Below are 23,872 nucleotides of genomic sequence, written 5' to 3' on the forward strand. Positions count from 1 at the left end.
GCTAGTAAAATATTAAGGTGATATATGTAAAATTTGCATTTAAGATGAATTAAAAATATTCTACCTTTACTGAAAGATAATCTTGTAATACTAAAACAGAGATATTGTTTAGGAATCACTGTCAACAGTTAGCTAAAAATGTTTTAATATACAATATAAATATAAATTGCATTTACATTTTGTTTCCACAACTGATTAATACTGCTTTGATGATATATTCTTTTTTAGAGCAATCCTTATGTTAGTCTTCAGGTCTTTGTATGCCTATGTCCCTAAATCCCCAGGATGTTGAACTAAAGATACATACATAGATACCACAGCAGAAAGAAACAACTGGATCCAACCCACCCAAATACAGACTCCCACTACCTTTGTTATAGGGGAGATTTGCAATCTCCTGATCACTACTTACAGGGTGCGCTCTTGTGCAGGGATTTCTGGATTATTCTGGTGCCTGTAAGTCAAACCCGTAGTGTATCTAAGTAAACTTGCATCTTGTAACTTTGCAGGGAAGGATTTCTAGAGCAGAAATATGATTATACATTAACATATGAGAATGGCCAGCTTGTATTACACTGCAAATTAATCTTTCACTCCACTTGACCACAATTTTCCATGCCACACTAGTACCATTTATACTGTAATTCTCTTCAGGCGTGTGTCCAGTTTAAAGGGTAACTAACATATTTGAAGGCTAACCCTGCTAAAGTAGAAATATGAAAGGGTTAAGCCACTGTCCAACATAACTAAAGACATATTTAAACTGAAACCTCTAATGGCCCTTATTACAGAGGTTGGGAACACCATCTTAAAATATGGGATTATGGGATACAGCTAGGGATGAGCGAATGTGATGAAAGTGCAATTCGTTTGATAGAACAAATAGTCCTGTGGACATTTATTTTGGACAATCGAATGTTGATAAGAATGAAAATCTATTAAAATTCAGTAATCGAATGTTACTTTTGTTTTCAAATGTTCAGAATGAAATCAAATATCCACATTCGAAATTTCAAATGTAACATTCAATTTAACAAATACTATTCAGAAGTTCATTAGTTCTTGTGGTAGGGAATTTAGTAAATTGATACATAATAGATACAAATATATCAATATTGCATAATATGAATATTACATTTAAAGAGAGCATTAGAAATACTATAATAAATATATAGATTCTAATTATCAAATTCGAATATGAATATTACATTTAAAGAGAGCATTAGAAATACTATTACAAATATATAGATTATAATTATCAAATTCGAATATGAATATTACATTCAAAGAGAGCATTAGAAATACTATTACAAATATACAGATTCAAATTTTCTTATTCGAATATTACATAATTCGAATCAAATTATTAGAAAAATTTTAATCAATATTACATTTAAAGAAAGAAAAGAAAAGAATGTTAGAATGTTGTGCAAACATTTGAAATTCAAAACAAATGAACAAATGTGTTAAAATTTGTTTCAATTTTCGAATGTTGCAAAACATTCACCCATCCCTAGCTACGAATTTCAAATACTTTGCCTGTTTTGCACATATTCATTGTTATAGGTGCTCAAACTAGCCCAAGAGCAGACTTGGTTTTGTTGCATGGGTTTCAACCAAAATTATTCAAATAACTGTACTCAAGACGGACATGTTATACTTTTAACCCTTAATGGATTATAAAGGTCCCTAAACAACTAATGCCTAATTTAAAACTAGTGTAAGTTATAGTGTCCTAAAAACTAAAAACACCACAGTTTATGGCACTGCCTTTTAAATGCGTGAATTACTCCTGTATCAGATCTGGTTTGGCTTTTAATTAGTGTCAAGTGGTTAGTAGATAGTGATTTAAAGGGATAGGGAAATTAAAATTAAACTGTCATTTTAAGACACTTTTAAATTCACTTGTATTTTCAAATGTGCTTCCTTCTCTTAGTATCCATTGTTGAAAAATGAAAACGCACATATCCTACACTAGTGGGAGCTGCTGCTAATTGGTGCCTGCACACATTTGTCTCTTGTGTTGGGCTAGTTATATGTGTTTAGCTAGCGGCTAGTAGTGAAATGCTGTTACTTCAGCAAAGGATAACAATAGAATGAAACAAATTTGACAATAGAAGTGAATTCGAAAGTTGTTTAAAATTGTATGTTCTATCCAAACCATAAAATATTTTTTTTTTATTTCCTGTCCCTTTAAGAGTTTTCAAATGTAAATACCATCCTATATTATTCTATAAAGTCTGTTAAATAAAGATCTCTCTAAATTTAGGGACTAGGATCTATTATGAAAGTAACAATATAAAATGGTATTTGGGCAGGTTTTACATTGCTCCAGTTTTTATACTGAGCTTAATCTGCACAGCTTTGTAATGGAATCTTTATGCAACTGAAAAAGAAATAAGTGGCTTAGAAAATAACCAGGATATAATTATGCCAGCCAATTTTGTATAAAAGCTTTTTCATACAACAAGAAACTTTACTTTCAAGGAAAGTATTTTTACTGATTTATACATTAGGATGAGAGATTCAATATCTGGGCTATGTCCTTGCTGGTCTCCAATAATTAGGATATAATCAGATTAAGGTCAATATCTGTGACTGGAGCTTCAGGGTTGTGTGGAGAATTCATGGCCAAAAGAAAAAGAATGTTGAGATATGGGCCAGAGAATAACAACAAGGCGCACTGCCCTTGTACATTATACGCTACATGTTGCTGCTGACAAACATACATCATCCAACTGCATATGGCACTTACAAGAGGCGCAGCTGGGGTTATACCACCCCCATGTGAGAGCCGGCTGTTCACAGAAAGCTTGTACTGTAGGGCATCTGTCAGTTTATTTACAATCCGTTCTTGTACATTGTCAGAAACATCCTGTATGAAGACAGAGATATTATCTTAGATTGTAATTTGATGTTGCCTTGTTTGTATAAGAGCATATTCTAACCCAAGACCATTATCATGTTTACAAAACCAACAGAGCCTATGGGTCAATTCAATAGCCATTTCCCAAAACTCAAATCTATGTCTACTCCATATATATTTCTTATTACAGACCAGTGGAGTAACACACAGAAAGCAATGATTTTTAACCCTTTGGCTTTAAGTAACATACACAAAACATTGATTTGAACCCCTTTAAGGGCCATTATAATAAAAAAATGACATGTTTTCATTCAATAGAGCATGTCATTTTAAGACTAGTGACCCTTCACCTCTATGTGCTTAACCCCTGCAAGGGCAGCTAGCGCTGCTGATTAGATCTGCAGCAGTTTCCACTCGGGACCAGCAGTGCTCTGTGGATCCGGAACAGCACTTCTACTATATATTTAACACCATTTGTGGGGTTTAAACACATAAAGGTACATGGTCACTAGTATTAAAACTACATGCTCTAACATATTAGAGAACATATTTTTTTTTTTACTATATTGGCCTTTAAATGTCAATAACACACAAAGCAGTAAGTTAAACTACTCCATACCAGTGACAGAGTTTTAATTATTTAATTTATTTAACACTTCTGTGACAGTAAACTGTAGAGCACTGGTCCTTTTATGTTAATAACACATACAACAGCAATTTTTACCTCAAATGTATCAATAATTAATAGATAAGGGTTTTCTGACGGTACCAGTGCTGATCTCTTCTTTCCTGCTGTAGCTGATGCATTCTGCTAGTAGTTCATTCCTTTACAGTGGTGGCTATTAGCCTTTCAAAGATGGCCACTACTGGAATAAAATAACATTCCCTATGGGGAATGCACATGCACATTTATCACATCTACACTCCTCCCATCCTCAGACCTAATTCATCAATACAGCACATGCAGCCTAATGGCATCAAACAATACTGAAAAATGTTAAAAACAAGGCATCTGTCTATGTAAAAGCATTACAAGAGCACATAACTCTTCACACCAATATGTTTCATGTGGAAATGCACAGAATCACTTAATAAAGAGAAGCACCTTGTAACTACAAGACATTTCTGTTGTGTTGCTATAAAATAATATATCAGTCAAGTCTAAACATTTAAAAAACACCACATTAACATCCTTTTTCCTGCAATTGTTTCTAAATAGCCCAACTCCACCCACTATTTCTCTGAAGATGTTTGGCCGCTGGGATGAAGATGGATCTCCGGACTTCATCAATGGTGAGTACCAATTTTGGGGTTAGCGTTATTTTTTTTATTTTTTTTAAATTTTTTTTTTTTTTTTTAGGCAGAAAAAGAGCTGAAAGCCATTTTAAGGGTAATTCCCATCCAAATGCCCTTTTCAGGGCAATGGGTAGATTATGAGTTTTAAGTTTTTTTATTTTGGGGGGGAGTGGGGTTGTAATGCATAGTTTGCCAACATTTAAAAAAAAATAAAAAATACAGGGACGCTGTGCAGCTATCAATTACCTCCATGAAAATTTTTACCACCCCCTGCTCTAAAGTTCAGCTCACTTTGACAAACCCACATAATTAGCATAATTTAGCTCTGCCTATTTATTATGGTGCAGAATATATATATATTAAAATATGAAACTAAAAGGTAAAGAAGGAGAATGCATGGAATGGAATTAATGAAAGAAATGGGAGCAAAAGGAAAATGTATGCACATATGCCATTAGCCCTGTCACGGAGACAGACTTTTAGCTATATAATATTATAGAGAAGTTCCCTCTGCCTCACACACCCAGCCTCTCCCATTACCATATATACAAAAATGTAATATTATAGAGAGGATCCCTCTGCATCACTCACATAGCCCCCTATATATATATATATATATATATATATATATATATATAAAATATTATAGAGAGGATCCCTCTGCCTCAATCACAGAGCCCCTCCCTAGTAACTTATAAATCAATATATATTTAATATTATAGAGAGGTTCCTTCTGCCTTACACACAAAGCCCTCTCACCAGTAACATATATAGATATATATTATTGAGAGGTTCCCTCTGCCTCACACACTGTAACATATCTCAGCCTAATGTCACTATCCCTTTAAGAAATCCTTCTCTGACTGCTGCATTTGGGCAGTATTCACATTCAGCTTGTCTGCCTGCCTGATTAATCATTCATGCACCTGATTACCTCAGCCTCTTTTTAAGCCTTCTCAGGTCTAATGTGCCTTGCATTAACATTGAAGTTGTGATCCTGAACAACAGAGGTCTGTGACTGTTTCCTGTATGAATTTACCAACTATTTCAACCTACAGCATTTTCTATTCCAATGCCTAAAATCATCAAATCGCAAGTATCCAAATAATTCCATTTTCTGTTTCCTGGACACTGCTACTTAACAAACTCAGAACTTTATTATAAATCAAGCATACTATTGGTTATCATCACTCTCTAATTACAACAGCATCTTACTCAGAACTTTATAACTATTTCTCTGCTACAAGTTGTCATTGCTGAAATATCCTGCTGCAAATATGTTAACATATTCTGAACTCTGCATCTATGTGTTCAATTAAAAGCTTTCATGTGATTCTCCAAAATAAATGCACAAACAGTAATTAATGCCTAAACTTGCAGCTGTGCTTTAACTCTGACATACAGCTTTATATAATATTATGTACTGTGAACCTGCAACAAACCTTAGTTTGCATCTAAGTGTCAATCTTTTACCAGATTACTCTGAAGCCTGAACATTCCACATTGCTATATTTTTCTCTCGTTGAATCCTGCAGTTACTTCTATTAACTAACTATAAGTCACAGTGAACTCAGAATATATTGTGTACAAATGTTGCACTCTCCATTTATTCTACAATAACTTCTAGCAACTATGAATCACAGAATATCATCTATCCACGTCCAGGATACTCTTCCCCGGGTCAGGGGTCGGTGTCTTCAAATCCCTACCACTGCCCCGAGGGTCTGTGTCCTGAGCGCATGTACACCGGATCATGAAACACACACGGACCCTCACCAGTACCTTATATACGGATATATAATACTACAAAGAGTTTAATCTGCCTCTAACATACACAGTTCTCTTTTTTATTTTTTTATTTCTATTTTCATTTTTATTCTACCAGTATATATAGGTAATTAGTTGTCTTCTAGAATTTTTAATTAAATAAAACCCCTATGTTTGGCATATTATGAACTTTAAATATTTATTATTACTATTATTATTATTATTATTTAAAGCCATTTGGGGAAATGAGAGATATTTAGATTTTTATAAATATTAAGTAGTTCGTAATGAAATATGCTAGTCTGACTATCTGTTTCTGACCATTTATCATAGATTGATGTTAAAAATACCCATGTTAATTCTCAATGAAATGAGGGCTTGTCATGATCGAATTATTAAATATTTAAATAGTAAAGTTTTTACATTTTTTAAAAAGATTTAAATCTATTCCATATGTTAAAATATTTTAATACAATTTTTTAAAAGTATTGTGAATTTTATATATGAATCGTCTTTGATTTGAGTATGAATTTTATTAGTGAGCATATTGTCCTTAAATTGTTTTTAGTTTACTCACACGAACATTAAAATTTCAATGTCACCAATAATTCCAATTAAGGAAGGTTATGTATTGTGATGATTATACATATTGACGTTTAGTATCAATGTAATATCTGTAGTTGTCTTTTAAGTTAGATTAATTTGCTTGGCCGAATTACCATGAACTGATGTGATTGGAGCGCTCTCCAACCAATAAGAACAGACTGGCATCTACGTAAGGAACTTGGTGCTCATCATGGGACACATTTCCTCTTGAGAAAGACCACACGGTGGTGGTAGAAACGCGTTGAGGCTAGATTTGGTATATCCAAGGACCAATAGAAGAACTTCTCCGCATTCACCTTTGAGCATCAGCGATCAGGATATACACTTCCAGCTGCAGTCACATGTAGGACGTGAGGACGTAAGCTGTGAACGTTTAGAATTGAGTTACGCTGGTGGAGGTTTGCTGACATTAAATAGACGTCTTTTGTTTTTTTACTTGCTGCATGGGTTGTTTTAACTATTTGATGTGCATTAAAGATCGTCTACATTGTAAGTGCAACATAGTAGTGTTGTGTGTCTATTTATAATACACTACACTTGATTCCGGTTGCGCTTTATTTCTCTACAGATACTGTTGGATTCTACCCTACTCTGGGTGGCTCGAAGGACACCTCCGGTGAAACAGCTGCAACCTGTCTCTTGGAAAGTTAACCATACTACATTAATTATTTTGGTCTGTGGTGAGGTTTTTTTGTACTGATTATTCATAAAAATTGGTCACGTCTCTGGCCAATTTAATATCAGCATTGTATGAGTTTTTCTCCACTAAGGTAACAAGCGCTGTTTAATTTTTTGAAATATGCAAATATAATACTATAAACAGGTCTTCTCTGCCTCACACATACAACTCCATCCCCAGTACAATATATAGATAAATAATAATGATAAAATAATATTATAGATAGGTTCCTTTGCCTCTCTAATACACACACAAACCCTCCACAGTACATTATATACAGATATTTATTATAGAGAGGTTCCCTCTTCCTCTCTCACACACACAGCCCCCTCCCCAGTACCTTTTTTATAGATATATAATACTGTATACAGGTTCCCTATGCCTCACACATAATATTATCGAGAGGTTCCCTCTGGTTTACAGACACACAGCCCCTCCCCTGTACCTTATATACAGATATATTATAGAGAAGTTCCCTGTATCACACACACAGCCTCCTCCCAAGTACTTTATATAGAGAAATATATAGATATATTATAGAAACATTCCCTCTTACTTATTCATCTTATACTCACAGCCCCCTCCCTAGTACCTTATACATAGATTTATAATACTGTATAGAGCTTCCCACTGCCTCACACATACACAGACCCTCCTCCCCAGTGCATTATATACAGAGATGTAATATTACGTCACTGACCAGGCTGTCAGGGAGGATCCGTCATCCACCACGTGTGAGAATGCTTGGTGCTCCGTGTATGAGCGGCAACAGGGGGTCACGTGACGGTGATGCCTCGTGCTGATGTCACTGCCTGACCGCGCAATCGTGATTCTAAAGGACTCGGAGGAGAATCCCCAGGACAGTCCAGGACATTTAAATGGCTCGGACTGGGTCCCAAATTCCGTGACTGTCCTGGCAAAAACGGGACACTTGACAACTATGGTAATGTTAGGGGGTATTTTTTTAATTTTTAAGGCAAAAGAGCTGTTAACTTTGGGGCAATGCCCTGCAAAAGGTAGTTTATTTTTAGATTAGGGGGGTTATATTTTTGAGGGGTTATTAGAATAGAAATAATTTTTATTATTTTAGATAATTTTGTTTGTTATTTTTTGTAATTTTACATTTTATTATTTTTGCAATGTTAGGTTTATTTATTTTTGGTAATTTTAGTTTTTTGGTTTTTTTTTGGTAATTATTTTTTGGTAATGTTAGGTTTTTTATTTTTGGTAATGTAGTTTTTTTTATTTTTGGTAATTTTTTTAATTTTAAGTAATGTTAGTTTTTTTTTTTTAGTTTAAGTTGTTTTTTTTCACAGGTAAGTTTTTATTTATTTTAAAGTAGTTTGTATATTGTAACTTTAATTTAAAGTTAGGGGGTGTTAGGTTTAGGGTTTCATAGTTTAACTTAGGAAGTCGCAATTTGGGGGGACATTGGTTTAGGGGTTAATAGGTTATTTAATAGTTGCGATGTGGGGGACGGCGGTTCAGGGGTTAATAGGTTTATTTAGTAGTTGCGATGTGGGGGGTGGCGGATTAGGGGTTAATAGTGTAGTTTATGGGTGTTAGTGTACATTGTAACATATTTTTGAAGTGTTTGTAAAACATTTTTGTTATAGGCCATATCGCTTGTGGGAAAGCCATACTGCGCGACTTGTAATATCAAGTAGGTGACCATTCCTCACGCAAACACAATATCGCACAAAGAAAAGCCATGCCGCACAACTTGAAATCTGGGCCATAATTACAAACATCCCTCAAGTGGCATAAATATACAATATATATTTTTCCAAACTTTGTTTTATCAAGTTTTAGTGTTTTCTTTTTTTTTTTTTTCAATTTTTGGAAATTATTTAATTTTTTATTTTTTTAAACATGTCTTTTTAAAATTCCTTTAACAATAATTGTTTTCTAATGACTGGCTATACCAACCGCAGAGTATAAAGTGTATGGGAAATGTAACCTTTATGGTTTTTTTGTATATGAAATAATTTATATGAACTAGCTGAAGTTGTTGAAAACCACAAACCATTGAAATGGACTGAGCTTATCTTATCTCTTTTTTTGTACGCCCACATTACAAAATAAAGGTAATGGGGTTATTTGCAAACAATTTAATACACTCCAGGAGATAAAATGGATAATTGGGAGCAAATTAAAGGGGATAAATGTTTACAGCATACAGTCCCTTAAAAGAATTTGAATTTCCAGGCTTTTGTACATTTCAATGAGAAGTTTAAAACTATCATTATCAAAAATGTTGTCATTTAATTTCCACAGGTTTCAGGAATTAAAGGGACATTGTAGTGGAAAAATTGAATGTTCTAATTCGTTAGAGCATGAGATTTTTTTCACTACTGCCCTGGGACTATTGATGTACTTAACCCCCTTTCCAAGGGTTAAACAGATAAAGTATACATATATATTATTAATAATAAACATACTGTAAAATATTCTGAATAATTCATAGAATATATCTACTGTATATATCTTACTGCTAGTGAATCAATGTGTTAATCACAGTGACTGAACCACTGATTAAATGTCCTGTGCCCTAACCTAAAGTTTGTAAGGACCAGGAATAAGATACACTACTGCGCTCTTTCCTCATAAAAAAACCCTCACGCTTCAACATGCAAACATCATTATCTCAGCACATAAAACATTTTGATAACAACAAGAGAATGTACACCGTGGCTAAGGATACAGATTTTGCCATCTAAGAAATGTGTACATATGTTACTGGAAACCTAATTAATGTTACTGTGTTACTGGGAACTAAAGGATTATTATTTGTTGCTTATTTCTGTCAACAAAGGAGTTACATTGTATTTTTTTGTGTTTGACACATATACATATAGATATTTACATAAACTCTTGATAGATAGATAGATAGATAGATAGAAAGAATCATACTGTGAATTATATTATACATTTTGTATTATAAATTTTGTTTTGTGGTGACCCTAAAGTCTGCAGTATCATGTGAAATTGTAAAATCTCACCTTTGCTCTTGAGAGAAGGGACAGAGCCTGCTTATAATACAGAATGGCTTTTTCAGGGTCTCCAAGGCAGAATCTAGCAGCTCCAAGGCCCTCACATGCTTGCCACTGTCCATGGATATCAGCTATGAGGAAGAAGACATTAGTCTGGTAATCATCTACACCATTTAGAAAACACAGTCTATAAAAAAACACTAAAGAAATTTAAACTTCAGCACTAGCCACATTAATAAATACAGGACAAATCCATTTGGATTCCTGTATGCAAAAATACAGGTAAACCGTGTAAGGGGTTAGTAGGTCAATTTAAAACAGAAGAGAAAATGTAGAACCCTGCAGAACTCTAGACTACCCTATCTGGCACACAGGTAATTCAACCATAAAATCATTAAAAAAAACCAAGAGAGCTAAAGAAAGAGACAGTTTCAAAGATTACAGTTCAAATTTACAAAAAGACAGCCCAATCAAGTTCTCTATTCATACCACCAGAACACATTGTGCCCAACTCATAGATCCAAGACACTTCTCTTTGCCTGAGTAATTTCTCACTATTTCCACCTCTCCTAGGATAGTTAATTTGTAACAAAATCTGGAACCTCAATTGGCTTACATTATGCCCTCCTGTTACAAAAAGGTGTAAAATAGGTGCTTCCAAATCCATCTGTCTGTTATTTTTATGTTGATTAAAACGTTCCTGTAATTTACATTTGGTTTCACCCATATTCCCTAACACACATGAACATTTTATTAAATAAACAGCAAAATCTGTATTTCAAGTATTGAATCCTCCATAGGTGGGTAATTGATGAACCATGTATAAGAGACTATTGCAGTTGGAGCAATTGAGACAAGGGGAACATCCTACATTTTTCTTTCCTATGTTACTTTGGCATAAAGATTTACTTGGGCCAATATCAGCTCTGAGTAATTTATCTCTTAAGTTCCATCCTCTTCTATAGGCCGACATTAGAAGATGTTGAATCTCTTCCACCTCAGGGTAAGATATTCTTAACACATGCCAATGTTTACCTAGAATCCTTTGTATGTGTTTTACTCCATAAAGAATATTGACTCACAAATACCATCCTAAAATAATATCCTAGGTGATTTATTATGGTCATGCTGCTCAAGGGAGCGGGTTAAGGTGTTGGGAGTTGTTGTGCAAAGGTGTCACATTCTGGAGCTAGAGGTATGTGGTGTCTTTCCTTGTAGGCAACATTAAACTGGTACAAGGTACTGAGATTAATAGTAAAGGTTTTTTTGAACAGAATTATTAGCAGTACAGGTTAATGCAGACTGGAGGTAAGGCAAAGTCTCTGTGCAGACAAGTATACAAGATTGGTAACATAGTTCAGACAGTCTCAAAGCGGGCAGGCAGTAGACAAAGGCACAATATAGACAGATGACTTAGTATTGGTAAATTCTGAACTGGTAGTCAGGATACATTAGAGATTCAGGAATGCATCAATGAGGAAATATTAATGCAGACAGGACTTGTAAATACTTGAATACCACAGTTTCAAAGACAAGTGTTACCAGAGCAACCAAGGTTAACACTTGCAGTTCTGTAGACAGGATACAAGATGAAGGCAGGAAATAAAGACACTTGGCAATCAGGATACTTGAGTATGCTACAACAAGAAGTGCTGAACATCACAGCTTCCAGGACATGTGTTACTAGAGCAACCAAGGTTAACACTTGCAGTGCTGTAGACAGGATAAAAGATGCAGGCAGGGATTGTAGACACTTGTCAATCAGGATTCTTGAATATGTTGCAACAAGAAGTGCTGAACACCACAGCTTCCATGACAAATGTTAATAAATCAGCCAATGTTAACACTTGCAGTGCTTTAGAAAGGATACAAGATGCAGGCAGGAAACAAGCACAAGTACCTAGTTCTGTCCTTGGAGAATTTTAGGAAAACAGCCAGGGTCAGATGCACAGAAATCAGTCCAAAACAAAGCACAGTGCCAAGGGAATAATCCAGAAGAGAAGTCTTAAATGATGCAGCAGTCAGGCACCAGGAAATCCAACAGATAAGCAGACAAGGAATCTGGAACAGTGGCTCAGACAGAGAAAAACTCTTAATGTCAGGGCACAGGACTAACAGCAAACCTTCCTTAACCCCTTGAGTGCTAACGACGGCTCAGAGCCGTGGTAGAGTTTCCCACTCTGGTGCTAACAACAGCTCAAAGCTTCGCTAGCACTCTCCCACCTTGAGGGAGATCTGGGGGCTCCCACCCGCTCCTACCCTGGCGATCGGGCCTGCATAGTGACAGGCATCGCCGGGGCTTCACGTTATGCGCGGTGACGTCACGCGCAATGACGTGATGACGTCACCGCGCAACTCTATACTTAACAATGTATCTCAGGCATCTAAGCAGCTACAACTGCCTAACCTTTCCAACAGTGTAAGTCTTGGGGATCTGGAAAAAAATATATATATTTTTTTTCAAATAATAAAAATTTAAAAAAGCTTAGCACACCAGGTGGGAACCTGCTTAGCACTCAAAGGGTTACATAGCAACTGATAATTTCATGATTACCTACAGCTGGCATGCAGGTGGGGCCAGAGAGCCAAAGCGGCAGGTAATAGAATCGCAGAAACCTCAGCCTGTGAACAAGCCATCTGGTGGAGAAGAGGTAAGACAGCAGGCTGGGAAACAGCAGCAGCAAACAGAGAACCAGGTCCCAAGTCCAGGGACAGCCATGACAATAACCTCTATCTTTACATTGTAGAAAAGACTTTCTAGGGATTTTTAAAACATTCTCTATACCGACTGTATCACTTCATAAGGATACCTCCTCGCAATAAAGTGGTCACCCATCTCTAGTCGTCTATCCTTTATCAAATTATCATCAAAAACTATTTGTCTCACGCATAAGCTGGCTCTTTGGTAAAGACTTAATCAAGGCCTGTAGGTGAGCGCTATTAGATTGAAATAAATAATTACAATACATTTTCTTTGTATACAGATCTGCAATTAAAGTTTACTCTCCTTTGTAAATTCTAGTATACACATAATTGATACTCTCTTTGCTGTATTACAATTTTAGCATTATATGTTGTGTAGCCAAATTCAAATCCTTCACAAATCTCTCCAGGGTCCTAAACAAATCCCCTGTGTCTCTGATATATAAACTAGACATAACTTGTGGTCTCAATATTCTATCAAGATAGATAGCTATTTTGAAAGTATAGAGCCAACTCTGGCCACAATAGGGCGACCAGGTGGGGTTTCCATATTTTTATGAATCTTTAGCAGGGTGTATAATACATTTTAGCCAATCAAACCTGGCTCACCTGAACTCCACGTGCATGATCACAGTGTTATCTATATGACGCACATGAACTAACACCCTCTAGTGGTGAAAAACTGTCAAAATGCGAGAAGAGGTGGCCTTCAAGGTCTTAGAAATTAGCATATGAATCTCCTTGGTTTAGCTTTCAACTAAGAATACCAAGGGAACAAAGCAAAATTAGTGATAAAAGTAAATTTGAATTTTTTTTTTTTAAATTACATTCTCTATCTGAATCATGAAAGTTTATTTTGGACTAGACTGTCCCTTTAACTGTAAACCTATTTTTATCAATTTGTTTAAACAGTTTATTCATATAATTTTCCACCAATTGTATGTAAGTTTGAACTCCATGATTAATTTGCTGTGGAATTAATACACATTTATAAACCTAGTGATTTCAACTTTAACATAGCACCACTATTCATGTTATTCACACACCCAATGCCTATGCCATCCCTTGTGCCTGCAGAGAAACTTTTTAAATTCATAAGTTGAAAAAACAAACAAGTCTTTGCGCAATCCAAAGGAAGAAACTCTCTTCTGGGGACAAAAGGAAAGTCCGATCTCTAATACCCAGTGGTGTATTGCTGTTTGGTGTTGCATCGAGTTGTCACCCACCTCTGTTTGTTGCCATGTGGACGTTTCCAGTTTGCTCTGCCTCCGGGTTTTTTTGCCCCCTCGGCGTCTGTGCCCACCTCAATGTCGGATTCCCCTGACATTGATTCCGATTTAGATTCATGTGAGCTTAGTTCCTTGATCACTTGCTCTCCGAGCCCCACAGAGTCACTACCCAGAAGTGTTCCTGTCATTCCTTCTGGTGGGTATGTATACACCATTCCAGATGTGTAATCACTTTCATCCTGGTTGAATTTGGACTTCTTACAATCTTGTATATCCTTTTTAAACTCTGCAATCTGAGCATCAATCTTATCAATAAACGTGTGTAATTCTTCTGTTGACATTCCTCTTTTTGCAGACACTCCACTGTCAGGACGATAATGTTAAAGGAACACTTAATATGTATTTTCTCAAATTTCTTGTAATAGTCAGTGCTATCCTTCATTAGTATGGGGCACACAATTATGCAGAGACCTGTTGGTATACATCTCACTCTATGATATTCTGCTAGAGTGACTGCATGCAATTCATAAGCTGTGTTTTTCTTCTTCCTCAGCCATTCATAATTCTTACCAGCTGTCTGACAGGGTGTAGGCTTAAAGGGACAGTCTACTTTTTATTGTTTAAAAAGATAGCTAATCCCTTTATTACCCATTCCCCAGTTTTGCACAACCAACATGGCTATACTAATATACTTTTTCTTCTTAAATGGAAAGAGTCCACAGCTGCATTCATTACTTTTGGGAAATAAGAACCTGGCCACCAGGAGGAGGCAAAGACAACCCAGCCAAAGGCTTAAATACTCCTCCCACTCCCCTCATCCCGCAGTAATTTTTTGCCTTTTGTCCCAGGAGGTTGGCAGAGACGTGTCAGAATTTTTAAATTTTAGTTTTTTGTCTCTTATGGAGGGTAGTACTCTTCGGCATGGGACAGGAGTTTTAAGTAGTCCTGTCAGTCTCTCAGTAAGGGCTTGGATGAAAGTTAGAGTCCGGAGATGCAGGGAGAGTCTTTCTGCGAAACCATCCCGACTCATATTAGCAGCTCCTCAAGCAATCGGCGTTGTCGAACTTCGCTCCGCTGCCTGTTTCCTTCTCTCTAGTCCTTGCAGGTGTACGCGTAAGCTGTTTATAGTGTATCTAGATGCAGATCTTACTCTTTGACGTGCACTGTCTGTCTGAGTTATAAGAGACCTTTGGGTCTTCTTCCATTGTCTCCAGGTGAGTGGATCTCCTTTTAGGGATCTGTGTTTCATGGGACTTTGTTTAGCTTGTGTCCTCTGCTTGTGCGGAGGTGAAAGGGAGACTAGTCCTGCTAGTAGGATTTTTTTTATCCCTTGGTTGTCCTGAGGCTCTGAGAAGTATCTTCATACGACTTCTATCCTTGCTCCTTGAAGCATTGGACTTTAGCTAGGGGTGGTTCCTTCCTTTGGTCGGGGCTTTCGAGTTCTTCTCGCTATCCGAATTTTCTGTATATGCATCCATACCCTTGTGTCTGGCTTTTTGGCCAGTTGGGGTGTTTAGTTCTAGGGTAAGGTTTGCCTGAACTATTAGGTGCTCTGACCTGTTTTTCTCCCTGAGACTTCCGGTTGCTGAAGCTTCACTTGGCTTTTTTCCTGACCCAGTCTTGGGTGGTTTTGGAATCTTGGATCTCAGGGCTCGTTGGAGTGTTCCACGGTAGTGGGAACTTAGGCTATGTCCTTGCTCCATCTACCTAACCTGGTCATGGTTGGTATTTTTTACTCTTTGCCACAGAGTAGCCCATGTCATCTGGTGGTTAGCCGTGTGGCTTGAGCCTCAAGGGTTGTTGGTTTTTACCCAGCTGCTGGCGTTGGATGTCCAATTTCTGGTGCACCGTAGGGTTGCATTCCCCTGGTCAGCTTGCCAGTGTTCCCGTAGATTCCCTGCTCTGCAGGCGAATGGGTTGGCTGTGCCTCTGCTTTGCAAGCTACTTGTAGGGGGGTCCTTTTCTAGGACATCTGTGTTGGGAATTTCTCTTTCCATTAGCCGGTGACTTCGGACCTTGAGGACAGTTGTTGCCCTTCCGGCATCATCCCTTTTCTTTAGGGGTTATTCTCCTCCCTATGGAGATAGAGTCCTTCCTTGGGGCTTCTCCTAGATGGGAGGCAGAAAGGTGGGATTGTTCCCCCTGGGGTCTTGCTGGCTCCTTGTTGGGCCGTTATTTGATAGATCCTTAGGTCTATGGCCTTGTTGTCTGGTTTCAGAGTCGGGTTGTACTTGTTCTCTGTGGGGATGGCTGTGCTATCCTTACGCTTGTTTCTGTACCTGTTTCGGGATTCTTTTGTTCCCCTGTCTTGGATCCCTGAGGCTGGGTTGGTCCAGCTGGGTGTGGGTCTGCAGGTCAGAATGGCTGAGTGGTCTAAGGCACTGCATTCGGGTCGCAGTCAACTCTGAATGTGTGAGCTTTGTGGAGTCTATCCTGTTAGCTTAATCTGCTAGGGTATAGATTTTCCTTTCAACTTGTTCCATTGATTAGAAGAGGGTTTACTGTTCCTTCGGGTTCTGAGGGTATACTCTCCTTCTTGGGGGGCCTCGATTGATGTTTTGTGTTACCCATTTTAGGGACCTGTGTGTAGGTCCGGTGACTTAGGTTGCCTGGAGCGTGCCTTCACCTGGGTGTATTACACACTTTTTCATGGTCGAATACTTTGGAATTCTATGGTCAGACACTGGGAGGACTTTGCCTCTTCAGTTGCATTCCGTGCTTGCAGGATGTTGGAGAGACATCTGTTCTGTCTCTGTGCCTGGTCTTATCCCGGGTTTCGCTTGGTATAGGTGTGGCCTCCTTTCCCTGTTTGGGCCCCTTTGGGTCTCTGTGAGCTGGGCTCACTCGTGGATGTGTTCTTTTTTGTATTAGGGGACCTTTCGGTTTCCTTGGTTCTCCTTTGCCTTGTTCCCTTGGGAGTTTTGGCTGATGTCTCCTTCATTTGTGGAGATGAGCGGTGGGGGACCGTTTGTTGGGCGACTGTGTCTCCTGGAGGACTGTTGGCTCAGTCGAGTCCCTTTGAGTCATGTAGTTTGGATTCTGGACTAACTGCGAGTCAGTGTCATTGGTGCTTTTCCTCTTAAAATTTTTCTCAGCCACGAACGAAGCAGGTTTTTTATTGGGTAGATGTTCAGGCCTGGTGCCCTCAGTATGGGCTCCATATTGTACCCTCCCTTTTTGGCATTCAGTGTTCTCTATGGCTTGGGTATTGTTTTCCCAAAAGTAATGAATGCAGCTGTGGACTCTTTCCATTTAACAAGAAAAACATAAATTATGCTTACCTGATAATTCTTCTGATGGAAAGAGTCCACAGCTCCCCACCCATAATTTTATGTGGGGCATCCTTATATTCTTCTGGCACCTTTCACCCTGATATTTCTTCTACTTTTTCTTGTTCCTCGGCAGAATGACTGGGGGATGAGGGGAGTGGGAGGAGTATTTAAGCCTTTGGCTGGGTTGTCTTTGCCTCCTCCTGGTGGCCAGTTTCTTATTTCCCAAAAGTAATGAATGCAGCTGTGGACTCTTTCCATCAGAAGAAAAGGAAATTATCAGGTAAGCATAAATTATGTTTTTACCTCTATGATTACATTGTATCTAAAGCTCTACAGACAGCCCCCTTATCTCAGGACAATTTGCAGACCTGCATTTTAGCCAATTAGTGCTAGATCCTGCATAACTCCACCAGAGTGAGAACCATGTTATCTATATTGCACATGAAATAGCAGTGTCTTGCTTTGAAAAGCTAATAAAAATGCATGAGATAAGAGGCAGTCTGTGGTGGCATAGAAACAGGCAGAAATTTAGAGTTTTAAGTTATAAAGTATATTATTATAACAATGATGGTTATGCAAAGCTGGAGAATTGGTAGTAAAGGCATTATCTATCTTTTTAAACAATAAATTTTTTTGAGTAGACTGTCACTTTAAGAAAGTCTCTAGAGCCTTGTATGAGTGTTATAATAGGTGCAGCTTCAGTCTATGTATAATCAAAAGTATTTGGCACTTTAGAATCTTGTGACTCCTCCATCTTATCCAGTGCGAGGAAAGGTGCAAAGTAAACTTTTACAATACAAAGATATCCTGCACTTGGGTGTCTTCCAATGTAGGTGTGCAAGCTACCGGGGTACAGCACAGTCCCAAATACAATCCATGCAAAAGATTTTGGAACAAGCTAAATATTTCCTAGTAGAGGTGGAAATGGGGAGAAATTACTCAGGCAAAGAGAAGAGTCTTGGATCTATGAATTTGCACAATGTTTCCTGGTGGTATGAATAATGAGAACTAGATTGGGATGTGTTTATGCAAATTTTAACTGTAATTTTTGTCTGTCCCCAACAGGGGGTGTTGTATATAAGGATGTATAGACTAAACTAGATTGGTTAGGACAACATTGTCGGGTTGCGCTCATATTATGAGTTGAAAGTAAACTATTTTCACACACTAACCTGACGAGCACAAAAAGCCGAAGTTAGAATATTGTGTACCTGTTCACGCATTCCCCTATAGAAGTCAATGGAGAAAAAAAAAGTGGGAAAAAAATCCCACTCTTGCGCAAACCCAATTGCATATTCTCATGTGCGCTAACTCGACATGAAAATATTAATATTTCCCATTCCAATATTCTTCACATAGCAGAATATGTTCTATTTATTCATAGATACACATTTCTACATATATCTGATGGTATTTTGGTGCTATATATATATATACACACACACACACATATACACACACACACGCATCTATATATACAGTATTTATATATATATATATGATTATGATTATATATAGGTATAGATATATACAGATATATATAGGAATATATATTTAAAAATACTTAGAATATATTCTGCTATGTGCAGAACATTGGACCCGTAGGTTCAGATGCTAATATTTACTAACGCTGTACAGGCATTTGCTAATGCTGCAGAGACAGAGAAGACTAACAAAAGATGCATATGTTGGACTTGAATGACACCTCAAATCAAAACAATACTATAGGAGTTTTACGTCCCGTGATGTTGTGTGTTCTTTGTACCTGAATCTGTGAAGGCTTGTAAGGAGTGAAGATAACTTTCTCCTGCTCCTTCATGGTCCGCAAGTTGGCTCAGAGCATAAGCCAGGTTTCCAAAGCATTGTCCCTGTGCTCTACGGTTCCCCAAAATGCCTGAAAAACACAAAAATAATGTTTGCATTGTATTGTCTAGTCTCTACTATCTATCGCTTGATACTATTTATTGCTAAGGTGTATAGACTATATACTGTGCTGTACAAAGCATATTTTAATTCCACTGTCTGCTCACTATTAATAGTACCCACTTAAAAAAAACAGAATGTATTTGGTGACTTTCAGAGGCATTAGAAATCATCCAGTCAGAGATTTCCTCTCGTTCTCACTAGATTACTTTATATCGGTTACTACATGCAGCCCTCTGAACTAGTACTTGTGTCCCCCAGAAAAAAAACAACTAAAAAATGTGTGCCATAGTCTTTGTGCCTCAACGAAAAAGTTAAACTAAAAATGTTTGATTTAGCGACTTCTTGGCATGGAAAGTGTAAAAGTGACATTTATAATAAATTAGCGACTATGAAAGCGTGTTTATTTTGCCAGGTCATGTATTATAAATGTCACTTTTACGGATAAGATCTCAGCTTATTATATGGAAAGTGTAAAAGTGACATTTAGAATACAAGACCTGGCAAAATAAACAGGCTTTCATCGTCGCCAATTATAAATGTCACTTTTACACTTCACATGTAATAAGATGAGATCTCATCACCCGTGCATGCGCGCATGTCCTGGCTGCAGCAAAACCCAACAGAACAATTTCCTTATCAGAATTTGCTACCTCCTTTGTGCACATGCTGCTGATTACATCAGCACATTCCACACATTCCTTTTTAACATATGTGGAGTGCGATTACGTAATCCTGAGCATGTGCACTGAGAGGTAGAAAATTCTGACAAGGGAGCAAAATCTGACAGAACACCTGCACTAAAGCGAGCACACGGGGCTCTGTGAAGAAGAATCGGTATTAGTGCGGCTCTCCAGCATGCTAAAGCTAAATATTTTACAAAAAAGAAAAAAAGAAGGCGCTCCAATGGCATAACAACTCAGGGTAAAATCCCACAGGTGATAAAACCCCCTTTTGTGCAGAATACTCACAGAGTAGCAGCACTTATCGCAAAGTGCAAAATAGTGCAGTCTGGGTCCTTAAGAACTATGCAGCTAGCTCACACCGGTCACTGTCAGCAGTCAATCTATCACCAAATCCCACATCAAACACCATATACCATACAGGATTAGTGACAGGCTGGATAAACAGATGAAGCTTGGCTTGGATATAAAATGTATTTAAAATGTGGTTAAAACCAAATAAAAATGTTTAATTATGATTTTATTGGTTTGTGTATATATCTTTGTATCTGGTCACTGTTCACTAGCTGCTTGAGGAAGCAAGGAGTACTTGCGAAACGCGTCCAGCTTTTATTTGGTTTTAACCACATTTTAAATAAATTTTATATCCAAGTCAAGCTTCATCTGTTTATCCAGCCTGTCACTAATCCTGTATGGTATATGGTGTTTGCTGTGGGATTTGGTGAAAGATTGACTGCTGACAGTGACCGGTGTGAGCTAGCTGGGTAGCTCTTAAGGACCCAGACTGCACTATTTTGCACTTTGCGATTAGTGCTTCTACTCTGTGAGTATTCTGCACAAAAGGGGGTTTTATCACCTGTGGGATTTTACCCTGAGTTATTATGCCATTGGAGCGCCTTCTTTTTTTCTTTTTTTTCTAACATCCAGATATCTGGCATTCTCTGAAGAGCTGACTGTGGCATTTGATCATCCTGGATTTTTCACCTGCCTGACAGTGGCGCCTCTGTGATACTTGGTATCATTATTCTTATAGTGGGACTGAGTATTCTTTATTTGTTTTTTTCTTACACTAAATATTTTACACTACAGGTGAACTTTTCTTTCATATAGGTGGCAAGAGTCCATGAGCTAGTTACTAATAGGATATTCATTCCTACCAGGTGGGAGCAAAGTTTCCCAAACCTCAAATGCCTATAAATAGACCTCCCACCTCACTCATACCTCAGTTTTAAAAACTTTGCCTCCTTAGGAGGTGGTGAAGCATTATGTGCTTGATTTCTTCAGTGAAAGGCGCTTCTAAGCATATTAAAGCCCAGTTTCTCTTTAATTGCAGTGTTTGTCTTGAGGGATGTGAAGGGAGTATTGCCTGATGATACCATGTTTTCACCTATGGGAACATTTTTGATAAGGCTCTCTGTAAATCGGTCGCAGGGATTCATTTGCTGCCTCCCTTCATAGATCGACAATATAATATTGTACCATTACCTCTGCTAATATGTTTCAGTACTGGTTTGTTTATTGTTAAAGGTATAAATGCTATCACTGTTAATAATTTCCAGTCTAAATGCAGAGGGCATTTCTGCAGCAATGAAAGATTTTATTGCTACAACCATAGAGAAGGCTATGGCCTCTATTTATGAAATGTCTTGCGGACCTGATCCGACAGTGCGGATCAGGTCCGCAAGACATCGCTGAATGCGGAGAGCAATACGCTCTCCGTATTTAACATTGCACTAACAGCTCACAAGAGCTGCTGATGCAACGCCGCCCCCTGCAGACTCGCGGCCAATGGGCCGCCAGCAGGGAGCTGTCAATCAACCCGATCGTACTCGATCGGGTTGAATTGTGGCGATTCCTGTCCGCCTGCTCAGAGCAGGCGGACAGGGTTATGGAGCAGCGGTCTTTGTGACCGCTGCTTCATAACTGCTGTTTCTGGCGAGTCTTCAGACTCCATTCAGAGCTTGATAGATAGGCCCCTATGTCTGCTATTCCGCCTTCAAATAAATGTTAAAGGTTTTTTTTGCATTATGTTCTTAAATCTAGTGAATTTTGTACTGACCAAAAGCAACTTATCTTCTACTGATGGGGGTTCCTCTGATTCGGAGGAACTTACATCAGAGACAGAGATTGACAAATCTTCTTTTTTGTTTAAAATTAAATATATTTGTCCTCTTTTTAAGGAAGTATTATTTACTTTAGGGATTAAGGAGCCTAAAACTCCTGATGATAGACCTAGTAATCGTTTAAATTCTGTATTTAAGACTACTATATTATTACTAAAGTATTTCCTATTCCAGACGCTATCTCTAATCTCATTGCTAAAGAATGGTCTAAGCCTGGTGCTTCTTTTAATCCTTCTTCTAGGTTTAAAAATTGTATCCTTTACCTATTGCTAATTTGAAACTTTGGGAAATAGTCCCTAAAGTTGATGGGGCTATTTTCACTCTTGACAAAGGTACTACCATTCCTATAGAAGACAGCACTTATTTTTTTTTTTTATATTTAATTGTCTTTATTGAATTTTATGTATAATACAGTACATTAGTTCGCTCGTACAATTATTAAGCAGTTCACACAGAGAATTGCAGTGCCTATACATTACTCCTAGCTTTATAAATCAACCAAGACAGCACTTATTTTTAAACCCTTGAGATAGAAAACTTGAATCTTAAAGGGACAGTCAAGTCCAAAAAAAACTTTCATGTTTCAAATAAGGCATGACATTTTAAACATCTTTCCTTTTTACTTTTATCACCAATTTTGCTTTGTTCTCTTGGTATTCTTAGTTGAAAGCTAAACCTAGGAAGGCTCATATGATAATTTCTAAGCCCTTGAAGCCCACCTCTAATCACATGTTTTTGTATTTGCTTTTCACAACAGGGGAGAGCTAGTTCCTGTAAGCCATATAGATAACATTGTGAGCACGCCTGTGAATTGTGGCAGACACTGCACTAATTGGCTAAAATGCAAGTCAATAGATAATAAATAAAATGTCATGTGATCAGGGGGCTGTCAGAAGGTTCTTAGATACAAGGTAATCACAGAGGTAAAAAGTATATTAATATAACAGTGTTGGTTATGCAAAACTGGGGAATGGGTAATAAAAGGATTATCTATCTTTTAAAACAACAAAAATTCTGGTGTTAACTGTCCCTTTAACTTAGAAGGGCATATTTGCATATTGGCTATGTTCTTAGATCAGTTATATCTATCGCTGATGTTTCTGCTGCCTCTATATTTTGTTTGGACAGCTTAGCTCAGCAGATGTCTTTAGACCCAGAATTATTTAACATTATTCTCTTACTTTAACATGCATATCATTTTATTTGTGATGCTATATTTTGATGTTGTGAAACTTAACATCAAATCTTTGACTTTAGCTATTATTACTAGAAGAGCTTTATGGCTTAAATCTTGGAATGCTGACATGGGTTCTAAACAAGACTGCTATTTCTTTTCAAGGTAAAGAATCTTTTTAGTTCTCAATTGGATTCTATTATTTCCGCTATCACTGTGGGGAAGGGAGTTTTTCTGCCCCAAGACAAGAATCTAAGGGTAAATTTAAAGCTCCCAATCATTTTCTTTCCTTTTGTCAGATTAGAGAACAGACAACCACTCCTTCCCCTAAGGCCTTTGGCTTTAATTGTAGACCATCTCCGAATAGGAATAAATCCAAGCCTTATAAGAAACCAAATCCTGCCCCTAAACCTCCATGAATGTGCCGACCTCAAGCCAGTTCATTTGGTAGGGGGCAGACTAAAGCTATTTCAAAGAGTTTGGACAGACTATCCAAATCAGTGAATTCAGAATATAATTTCTCAGGGGCATCAAATAGGATTCAGAATAAGACCTCCC

General features: G+C 37.6%; 1 protein-coding gene across 1 annotated transcript in view; it reads right to left on the reverse strand.

Annotated features, from left to right (window-relative positions):
- The window catches only part of TTC24 (tetratricopeptide repeat domain 24), a 137,297-nt gene that overhangs the window by 31,693 nt on the left and 81,732 nt on the right, over window positions 1–23,872 (reverse strand). The window contains exons 4-7 of the mRNA XM_053719920.1: window positions 19,177–19,305; window positions 10,217–10,338; window positions 2,756–2,875; window positions 413–519 (exon numbers count right to left, since the gene is read on the reverse strand). Coding sequence (XP_053575895.1) covers window positions 413–519; window positions 2,756–2,875; window positions 10,217–10,338; window positions 19,177–19,305 — 478 coding nt within the window. The remainder of the gene's footprint in view (window positions 1–412; window positions 520–2,755; window positions 2,876–10,216; window positions 10,339–19,176; window positions 19,306–23,872) is intronic.

The sequence above is a fragment of the Bombina bombina genome, chromosome 1 (genome assembly GCF_027579735.1).
Source record: "Bombina bombina isolate aBomBom1 chromosome 1, aBomBom1.pri, whole genome shotgun sequence".
NCBI classification, from domain to species: domain Eukaryota; kingdom Metazoa; phylum Chordata; class Amphibia; order Anura; family Bombinatoridae; genus Bombina; species Bombina bombina.